At 34.3% G+C, this 11,290-nt stretch overlaps 2 protein-coding genes across 2 annotated transcripts; both read right to left on the reverse strand.

Annotated features, from left to right (window-relative positions):
* Positions 1-852: 852 nt before the first annotated feature.
* Positions 853-2,609, reverse strand: LOC138317023 (uncharacterized). Its single transcript, XM_069258656.1, has 2 exons — positions 1,923-2,609; positions 853-1,347 (listed from the first exon to the last, which is right to left on the reverse strand). The coding sequence occupies exons 1-2, from the start codon at positions 2,542-2,544 to the stop codon at positions 923-925; spliced, it is 1,047 nt and encodes a 348-aa protein (XP_069114757.1). The 5' UTR covers positions 2,545-2,609; the 3' UTR covers positions 853-922.
* Positions 2,610-8,495: 5,886 nt separating this feature from the next.
* Positions 8,496-9,917, reverse strand: LOC138317024 (uncharacterized). Its single transcript, XM_069258657.1, has 2 exons — positions 9,423-9,917; positions 8,496-8,993 (listed from the first exon to the last, which is right to left on the reverse strand). The coding sequence occupies exons 1-2, from the start codon at positions 9,883-9,885 to the stop codon at positions 8,569-8,571; spliced, it is 888 nt and encodes a 295-aa protein (XP_069114758.1). The 5' UTR covers positions 9,886-9,917; the 3' UTR covers positions 8,496-8,568.
* Positions 9,918-11,290: the final 1,373 nt, after the last annotated feature.

Genomic DNA, 11,290 nt, shown 5'->3' on the forward strand with positions numbered 1-11,290 from the left:
GTGGATAAAGACTACCAGGCACGGCGACTGATTTTAAGAATGGTGTATTTTTGAGATTTTGAAAGGGTTCATACCGTCAGGATAAATACCCACAAAAATAAAATATTTAGGTTTCTTCTACCTTATAAACACAAAGATCTATATCAAAATTCAGCTGATTCAACATTTAGTTCTCATTTCAACAGCATAGAAGATAACACATAAGACAATATGATTGTTATGGTCAGTGGTATTATCAATGTCATTTCATATACAATAAGGTCATAGATATCAAGTGTTTTGGTCTGTCTTGTTATAATTCTGATGACATTTAATCACCAAGAAGGAATTGGGACACTTGACGACATCTATGTTGCTGTAGAGTCCCCAAATGAAGGTGGAGAAAGCAAACCTAGGTACGACTAGGCATTAATTATATCTGTATAAAATATGTCTACTTATGACATTAAAACACAACACATATAATAATATATAACCACTATAGCATTTGTCACTGTAAACACAAATTAAACCGTGCTAACATAGATACATAAGATTTAATGATCAAATGTTTTCTCGTTACGTTTAGTCGACTAACTACAGCCAAAAATGTGGCTTCGGAATCTAAACTTCAAACTAAAAAAAACTATACTAAAAATCAAAAAGTTGCTTAATCATATGTATTACTTATTATTTTTATACATTCCTTTAGATTATTTAAACGCCTATTACATAGGAATTTCCTAAATCACATCAAATGTCATTTGTTTATATGATAAAATCTAACACCGTAAACTTAAAATGAAATAATTGAATAAGTAAGCATCTCCAGTAACGGAAGGAGATGTGGTATAAATGGAAATTAACTAGTGATGAAAATTTATAGGAAACTTTATTCCATGACCAGTATCATAACACAAAATACTGAATACTTCATTGACAGTTAGGCAAGCTTCAAGCCTGAAAATGTAGAGAGACTATTTCTGATGTCACTCAGCACCAACCCGTGTCCGTAGCTAGGCCCTGTGCGGATGAAGACTTTATCTGCCTGGTTTAGAGACTGGACGACGATCGCCGTAGTTTGATGTATGTCGCCAACGTTTTCTGAATCTGTCCATGACGTTCCCCTGACTGATCCGTTTACTACAAGTAGGGATTGTATCACTGACCGGGTACTACAAACAGTTGTCCATGTTAAAACATAAGTTCCCGACTCTGGGGCGATGAAGATGCCTACCGACGGGTCATATCCATCACCTTGGTCCAAAACCTCGTTGTCGTAGATTAACACTTCATTATGGTTCACAGTTTTTGCATTGGAAATGGAGGCATGGAAAGCGACAGCAGGTTTAACAATCGGAGCGATACCTGAGAGTCAAGAAATTCAAATAATTTTATTTTAATGCTAAGCTATCTGAATTTTTTGTTTTTTGAATGCAAGGTTTTGCCATGTATAAATTCGGTTGGGTTTTGTTTCGAATACAGGGGACCCTCGATAATCCGAACGCCGATAGTCCGGAAACATCAGACTCCACTGGGTTTTGTTCCCTAGCCGAGATACACTATAGTCTATAAAAAAAGTTTCTGTCCCTATAAGCGCTCAGCATAAAGGGAGTGTGACGACTGGTTCGCCCATTGTCAGTATAATGTGACTGGGTGGGGTGTGTAGATTGGTGACTTCGACGGCATGTTTCACTTCAGTGATATAGCACTGCACATACGCAAGAAACTACATCCAGGGAGGTCGTCTTCAAATAACCATGGCTTTTAATAGGACGTAAATATAGTAAACTCAAAATCAAACCAAACCAAACAAAATCCGCCTGTTCGGAAATCTCGCAATCCGAACGCTTTGGACTTTGAACTGAATGTCCGGATTATCGAGGGTTCGTGGTAGACCTACTGTCAAACAAAGAGATGCTATTAAACTCATTCTCACTTACGATTTTGCTTGGCAAATGATAATGGACCTGTTGTGAAATGTCTCTTTTCTCCCTCTCGCTGCTCATCCAGACCGTCCGCGTCCGAGTAATTCGGGACATATTTATTCTTTATTTCTTTCTTGGAAATGCGTGGAGCCATGACGTTTTCTTCCGCTGGTTTTGTAACAAGGTGTTCGAAAGAGTACGTGTCACCATTACTAGGTCCAGACATAGCTTCTGTTCCTCCGTCAAGCACTGATAGAGTTGCATTGTTTTCAGGTCCTGAAAGAGGTGCAGGGCGAGTTGGGGATTTGGGATGAAAAGAAGTGAAATCGGATATCATATCCGACAGCTTCGTCGACAACTCGTTCACAAATTTATCCTTCTTAACCATGGCTTGCTGCAGTGACTTCACTTCAGATTTCAAACGGTTTATTTCAGTCCCCTGTTTCTCCATTAGACGTTCTATATCTCCAAACTTTCGGGAAACAATATAGACAAAGTCCTGCCATTCTGACGGTGTGCGATCACCATTGTTATTTTCTGATAGTTGTGGTACTTGTTTACCTGGATCAGACGGAGTTTCAAACGTACCGTAGACAGTACCTACAACACATATACCAAACAGATATAAAGTAAACATGTCTCACATCGTATTGTCCGAAACTTACTGTGATAAATGCGCGTTTATCTTCGTATACCAACCACTGTCTTATCTTTTATACATACACAGGCCCACACACAACCAAAGTTAGTTTTTTGGGTTTTTTTGTGTGATCTAGAATACGGTCAATGTGATCTTTAAATAGGAAATAGAGAATAGCTCTACTCATTTACTTTTGTCTTTTGATAACCGGAAGCGGGGTTCTTATGTTCAGTTTTATTCTTGGAGTATTTTGAACATATTTCTCAACATCTATAGAACACCTTACCTTACATATAAATATGTCTATAGTAATATAATATAATACAGGTAACGAGCTTTCCAAAGTTAAAACGACATAGCGCCACCTCGTCTGTGGTTTCATATTTTCTGTTAGTATAGTTCTTGTTCATTATACTCATGTATCCTTTGTATGACAGGCGCGATTTCCTTAGACAAGCTGTGTAAAAGAATGATTTTTTGACAAGACAGCAATTTAACACTTTTAACTTCAGGGGTTTGAATATCATATTATAAATACCAAAGCTGTAGCGAAGACATTTATTGCCGGAAACAAACTTTTGAAAAGAATATTGCTGTAAACTGTTTTATCTGGTGAACAAATGTGAATTATTTTTTCTTAAGAAATGTAAAGTTTATATTTCATATATCGAATTCGCTTATTATATCAATCAGTAGTGGCCGTCCAAAATTATGTTGACAATATGAGTTTAAAATCCATTCAATTTTGAACGATTTTAAACGCGAAAATTAGATGGATGTGTATTTTTGTTTCTAAAACCTTGTTCAAAATCTCTTAAATCAGACTGTTTCTGAAACGATTTCAAACTTTTTATCATCTATCATGTTTACAAGATTGTCACATGTAAAATGTGACAGGACATTCCGTTTAAATCTCTTTCTATCTTTTATAAAGAAAATTATTTGGAAGGAACCCTTGGAATAAAATTAATCTTAAAGTTTATAGTGATATATGTTATCAGAAAATGTCACCTTTCCAAGGAAACATTAAAATGTCTACCTCTCTCGTAACATCTGACATGACAAGGAGGAAATACCGGAGTTTAAAGCTTGGTTACAGAAAGGTCAATATATGTGATAATGAATAAGGTATGGGTTTTTTATTAGTATTATGAGCATGATAGAGACATATATACATGGACCTTAAGAAATAGACTACAACAGAAAGCTATTTCGTCCTCATTGGAATCAAAAGTAATTATCAATACCAATCATTACTGAACACGCTCTGTATTATCGACAAATGTGTAAAACAACAATGGATATATGCACACATTTGAAGTGTAACGCATACAAAGACCGATATGATAGTTAATAATTATTTTAAAAACTTAAATGCGATGATGATCCAAAAAAAATGATGTAAAAAATGTATCCAGACTATGTGGCAGAAATCAAGCGTCGTCGGCAATTTAGCCTACGGTGCGTATTCGGGAGAACTGTGTCCTCTCTAATGCAACCGTCCTTAACTTCATAAACAGAAAAAATGTCTGAAGGAGGGAGTCATTTAAGACGACTTAATTTTACATAAGTTTCGTGGTATACCATTGTTCGGGAAAAACACGATTTTTTATCGCCCGCAAAATTCATTACCTTAACGGTCGTCTGAAGTTTGGACAGGTTTTAGTAATTGTTATATTCTTCCTTTTTCAATGTTGAAAAAAAAAACATAATTATGGATTTCCTGCGGCATGTCACAATCCGTATATGGCTTTGGAATGTTACAATTAATTAAGGATTTTTTTATTGTTTGTTGTTTACTGGTGTGTAAACTGCATTTTTTGTACAGATATTTTAAATGACGCGCGTCAGCGCGTCATGTTGAAATATCTGTTCAAAAAATGCAGTTTACACACCAGTAAACAACAAACAATAAAAATTATTCTTTATATTTACATTTCGATTGACCATTTCATTCAAATTAAGTGTTAAAATGAAATAAAATGATGTTTTTTCCAATGTTATACGATCGTTGGAACAGCCGGTCAATTGATGGAATCCCGGACTTGCGGAAGTCAGTGTTCCGGTGTGTGCATTCTTGCGCGGCAACCACTGCGTTTACGCAAGTGTAAACGATTTCGCAGTTGGTAAGGTTATATAGCAAAGAGAAAACGGAAATGTAAATATATTAAAATAAACCTTGGGGACCGAGAATCCCTCGTCAGGGTGATTAACGTGTAACTCTAAATAAACACCATCATATAAGGGATACACCAACATTACACAATGGTACATTTAGGAAAGGATGAAAGTGTTCTTTACACAGAAACTGCATATGTTAACGGTTAAATCCAACTGCCAAAATGACATGGTTATTGTATTCAAGGCACGTCTAGAAAAAAATCACCGTGAGTTCCAATTAAAATCTGTCAGAAACACAAGTGTCTTCTGTTTGATACTAAGATTAGCCTGCAAATCTCTTATGCTTCAAGGTCACGGACATTAAGCAAAACTTCATCGGTGCTACCTCATTGCACTATGAAACATGCACCAGGTAGTGGAAATCCACATGGAATGATAATTAGATTTCAATTCGCGTTGTCAATATTAATTCAAACTTATTATATGTGCCAAAATATTGACGTTCGGAATCAAGCGTATACTTTTACATCATTATTGCACTGCAGTTGTGTTAAATATAGGTGAATACATTGTAATATATTCAAATGGATCTTCCTAATATCCAGTAAATAGCTTGTAAATATCCTTAATCTTGTCACTATTAGAAAAAAACTAAAATGTGACAAGGCGGTTAGAAAAACATAGCGACTGAATAGTTCATCGATAGTGCCTGTAACCTGATATCTCAACAGTTTGTACTAAAGGATATGTATAACAGTTCTAAGGAAATTATGTTTAAGAGTCCGCGTTGATCATCATAAATCCTTATTTCAAGAAAGAAAAATATTTTTTCTTGTTGTATTTCTTATTTTTATTTTCTTTATCCTTTTTTCGCATAATGGTTGTTCTATAAACTAAAAAAATGATTGATTTGTGAAGTCTTATCAAAACGTCCACTGGTTCCCATCAGGCAGTTGGTCGTATTAAAATTAATAACATTGTTTTATGGATTTTATTCCATTTTTGTGTATATAATTTGATAGTGATATTGATATTTTATCATCCCAGTATTAAACCTGTCCAATCCGATTCGAGTTTTGCTTAAATTTCTAAAGTGTGAGTGTCGTAAAACAATATATTTCTTCGGAACAAAAAAACTTCTTAAATATCTACTCTATACATGTACCCTGCCACCACAATCAACAAACAGTTGAATTTGTCTTATGTAATATTGTCTACAGAGCTTTCAATAGTCTGAAATTCCAAACAATATCAAGGTTTCGAGATGACACCATTTTTGTAACTTATTTTCGAATTGTCTCCGTATCAATAATAATGTCGGCGTTTTATCGATTTTTAAATTTCTCTTATAATGTCGGCGTATTTTTACAAACAAGTTTGTCCTTAGCGAATATGTTCAGTCTGTAGAGGGAGTGGAAATGACAGACTAATCTGATACGACGAGGATATAAAGGACAAGGCGTCAGATTCAGTGTCTCGGTAAGAAAGGTCAAAATAATGGGTGAAAAGGTTATAAAAAGGTTATTGATTACATTTCCGTAACCTTTTGACTTTTCAATGAGACAAATATTATAATAAATGGACTTTAAACTAATCTTTGTCAGCTCCAAAGCATTAAAGACGAAAGTTGTATATGTCTACATGTGTTTAGTTGGTGAGGTCACTTAGTTTATCTGATAAAAGTGTAAGGGAGGTAACTCCTATGTATGTTCAACACCTATGTTGGATACACTGACAGTACTGAACATAAAATACATTCTTTCATTCAGCAAATTTATTGCCCTTTATAACATACATTATCAGTAATTGTGCTAATTGTATAATTTGTTTTCACAACATTTTACCAACCCATCCAGGGTTGGATTATCACGAAAAGATTCATATTGCTTCAAAACACCGATGGATACAATTTAATAAAAAAAAAAACCACCAAGCTTTACGAATTGTCATACTTTGAAAACTCTAGGTCTAGATATTCCTTTTCTGCAATATATATCCATTTGCATCTCTATGTTGAAAGGACTGACAGGCATGCGATCTCCCTAGATCATGTTATTTAAAAATAGTGACTACAGTTATATTATATCATATCACAATACTTTTGGGATACTTAACCGGTGAGTATAATATCAAATGATAATTCACAGTTCTCAAATCGAGATATTTTGAAGATATTGTTTTTGTACAAGATAACGTGAAGTCATCATTCACTGTGGGAGTGAGTATATGTACTGTACATTAACTACGAATACAATGCATTGCTGTGATGATTGTCACTTATAATGATTCTATACAACAAACATTTTATGTTATTTTATCGATGTTTTTATTATTATTTATTTATTTCATTTAATAATAGAAGAAAACATCAAAATATGGTCTTCCAAGCAAATCAAGTTTTATCATATGAATTATCTTTTGTAAGGCCGGTAATCGGAAAACTTTGTACAGACCAACCTTTCACAAGTTTGAGATAACTGCAGAAGCATTAGCTATTATTTTCTTTTGTTTGTCACGGTTTTAAAAAGTGACATTGTTTTGTCCTATTTTAACTCATTCACCCCTGAAATTTCACAATGAACTGTTCTAGTCTTTGGCTTAAAAAAAAGTCTAAATGTTTCTTCAAGGGTGAATATGTTAAATGTCTTCATACGTAGGTGTAGTATGAGATTAACTCTGTGATACGCATGTAACGTGTTAAGTTGCAAATCAATATCAAAAAGCAGATGAGTCGAAAAGTGTTTTTATTCAAGGCAATAAAATCGAAACATAACCGTTTTAGCACATTTGGCATATTTAACAAAGTCGATACAAACTGTTATATTTATTTTTGTATGGAAACAGGTCGGCTTAGTGTAGCACATTGCCATGGCATCAGAATTCAACCGGTGTCACTAGAAGGAAATGGTTTCTAACTCTTGGAGGTAGTTGTAGTACTTTAGAGATTTCATTTTCTGTTGATTTTTTCGTATGGTGTTTACTTAAATATCCTTTTGTAAAATTAAAAAATAATTATTTCTGAGAACGAGACTTTAATACGTTCCTTATTTTTTATGAAAATAAGTTGAGGACGTGGATAATTAAATCACTTTTATGTTATAATCGTTCTTTGAAAGTGCAACAAAAGTATTACATAGTTATATCATCTTTTGGAATGCATATTCCATCAATCTTCCTTTTATCAAATATAGTTTCCAAAATTTGAATGAAACCAAGTGATGAGAATAAAATGAAAAAAGCATTGCCAATGACATTTCAATATTAATTTAAGGATCAACTTAGATATATTTTTACGCTATGGCGATATTACACTAAAAGCAGAGTATACTCCAAATTAACCGCAAAACTCCATAACATAAACCATCTATTCAAGTTTATACTTATATGCCACTTTAATTCCGTTAAACTTCAAATTTCATAAAGGTCTTCTCTCCCTATAAAATTACCATGTCATTGTATTAGCCAATCAGAGGCGACATCATAAACGACGACGGTGTTGTACGTTATGAGATGATGACATGATCCCATTTTAAGCCAATGAATATGCTCGTTACAGGCAACACTGTATTGTACATGATAAGCAGTACTACGTCAGTTGGAATCCAAAAATAGGTAATTACAAACTGACTCTTCCAAGATAATATTTATCATATCCGAACACCAGTGCGTCACCTACAAAACGCATTACAATATAAAATGTAATTTAGTTACTTACTGGAAATCTTGTTTCTTAATTAACTTATCACAAATTTAAAAAGGAGTGAAATATACAAATATGACATAAGTTATATTTTACATAAAAAATAATAGCAAATATTCTATGCTGTTTGAAACTCATTTTATTGTTCAAAGATACCAAATTAAATACAGCGCTTCTATTTTCATTATCTATATCCTTTTTTAATCAAGCTTCCAGCCTGAGAATGTGGAATACCCAAACCCTCCATTACTGATTATGGTACCATGCCCATAGGTAGGACCCATACGGATGAAGACATTATCTCCCTGGTCCAGGCACACGACCACGGTGGCTGAGGTTTGGTGGATATCAGTAATATCTTCGGAGTCTGTCCATGAAACACCACTTACAGATCCGTTCACAACCAAGAGAGTCTGGAACATAGTATGTGTGTAGCTAAGGGTGGTCCACGTGAGAACATAGGTACCTGACTCCGGGACCGTGTAGAGCCCGACCCCCGGGCTATATCCGTCGCCTTGGTCCAATGCCTCATGGTCATATATAACCACATTATTGTTGGTAACAACTTTGTTTGAGGAAAGGTAGACGTGGAAAGTTACAGCAGGTTTGACACTCGGGGCGACACCTGTAATTCAAATTAAAAGGAGAATGTAGAGATCATTTTTGACGTAGTTTCAGTGTTTTATGTTAATTGCTAATAATTACGATACCATTATGCATATTCTTTATTTACTTTTGTCAGCAAACGTATATATTTTCATTCATTGCATAATTGGCAGAACTAATACACATGTATATTTTACTACAAACCAAAATACAAAATGGCTGCCTAAGGTTGGACACTGTTGTGGTTTTTATCTGTGCCAAATTGCAGCAAATATTTCGAGATAATGAATTCTTGATAACATTCACAACAAAACAGAAACTAGATAATTCTTATCCAAAACGTGTCCCAATATGATTCAGTGCAAATTAAAAAAAAAATTTAAAAAAAAACCATAACAAATAAATAAGTCTATTCTTATAATAGTTTTACTCCGACATTGGTACTCACGTTTTTGCGGAGAAGGTAAAATTTCCATTTCTTTTTCCTCAACCTGGTCGCGTTCATCAGACATATGTTTGAAATTACGGTCACCATCTACGATTTTATTTTCAGAAAAGTTTGACAATAACTTTAGAGATAACTCGGAAACCGTTTGATCCCTCTGAAAGATGGCTTTTTCAAATGATGCTATTCCAGTTTTAAGTTGTTTCATTTCACTCCGCTGACCAGCCATTCCTTCCTCTAGTTGTTTAATACGACTGTCCTTCTCCGCCAGAAGACGTTCCATGTCGTCAAACTTCTGGTTTACCATGGAGACGAAGTCCTGCCATTCTGACCGTATCGTGTCACCATGGCTACGATGAAAAGTCTGCGAGGCTTTGTTGACTAGCTTAAGTTTATCTTCAAACGAGTGACCGCCATTTCCTACAGCACCAATGGTCAGTAAAACCTTTATGAATATTCCTGACATCCTGTTAGCCAATAACAAAGTAATGAACACGTATCCCGTGTACTGACAAAGAGCAATCTTATCATTTGTACTTTATTGACATATAACTTTAACACCTATTTAGGGCATAGTCGACTTCCATGAGATATTACAGGTGTTTCCAGACCAGTCCAAACAGGGACTGTGTAGAATAGTGCGGGATCAAAATAATCCTTAGTGAAATTTAACGCTAATGATTAAAATACAAAATGCCTGCCTGTGTAAAATTTTAAATTTTGAAATTTTAATTTTATAATATTCGTACATGATTAAGCTTGTCGATGTGTTACGGCACAAATATCTGCTATACTTGGTATGTGTACATTGTGAGAACATCAAACGATTTATTTTCTTAAAAGTCGATTGATTGAGGTTTTAAGAAGAACTACTTATTATTGCAGAATGTTCTATTCTCTGTTTTTGGAGATTATTCTCACACAACAGAAACATACGTCACATACAAACCTGTTCTAAATATTGAAACCCTACACCCACACCAGTCCTTGTGTAAGACCTAGTCTATCACCAGAACAATATGACCTTGGAATTTACAAATATTACGCAAAACGGCTGCCCAAACGTATACCCTTCAGTATACAACATTCTTGATACCTCAAATGCTTGCACTATAATTCTGTATAGTCGGTGAAAGAATGTACAAGAACACACAGGTCGTCCTCGTAGTCCATAGGATCTATATTATATGGTCAAGGCATTGACTAACGATAAAGATATATAAAACAGCGCCCTTTACCTGGTCAATCTAAGCTGAGATATTGTTAGAAGTGAATTCTAGACTGATAGTTTGCTTACAGAGACCTTCCTTGTAGGGAAATCTTTAAGTACACTGTAAACATTTAATACATTTATTCATACCCATTGTAACATGTAAACAAACTAAGCCATGAGGTTTCTTGAACCGGAGTAACTTTATTACGTAAATCTGATTGGTCAATATAATAGCTCACATAACATAGGAGCCAACACTGGACCATAGAATCCGGAATGCTAAATATAATATTATGTGACATCTCCTTTTTTTCTTTTTTTAAAAGAAATTTATAATTTCTTCAGTTAAATAGCATTCACTTTAAACATGACTAGAAACATCTTAACCATTTGCAATAGAAAAACTATTGATTATAACTATCAATTTTGACTAGATATGATATTCACTTGTAGAGTCTGTGAATAATGAATGTTCTAACACTGTTCTGCACTTGTTGTGTCACACAAACCTATTACAGAGTTAACACTCAGTAAATGTCATGCATCAATGTGTGATTATACCTAATACATCAGCAAAACACATTTGACTAGATTTTAAACTCAATTAACTGTTTTTAACACTTTTTCATAACGTTTCTCAAACACTTTTAAACAACAA

The sequence above is a fragment of the Argopecten irradians genome, chromosome 2 (genome assembly GCF_041381155.1).
Source record: "Argopecten irradians isolate NY chromosome 2, Ai_NY, whole genome shotgun sequence".
Lineage (NCBI taxonomy): Eukaryota > Metazoa > Mollusca > Bivalvia > Pectinida > Pectinidae > Argopecten > Argopecten irradians.

Bases quoted from the DNA above. Each gene is read 5' to 3' on its own strand.
- LOC138317023 (XM_069258656.1), bottom strand. From the start codon at position 2,544: ATGTTTACTTTATATCTGTTTGGTATATGTGTTGTAGGTACTGTCTAC. The intron at 1,348-1,922 runs GTAAGTGAGAAT...CTTGACTCTCAG, and splicing joins ATCATTTGCCAAGCAAAATC to GTATCGCTCCGATTGTTAAA.
- LOC138317024 (XM_069258657.1), bottom strand. From the start codon at position 9,885: ATGTCAGGAATATTCATAAAGGTTTTACTGACCATTGGTGCTGTAGGA. The intron at 8,994-9,422 runs GTGAGTACCAAT...TTTGAATTACAG, and splicing joins TTTACCTTCTCCGCAAAAAC to GTGTCGCCCCGAGTGTCAAA.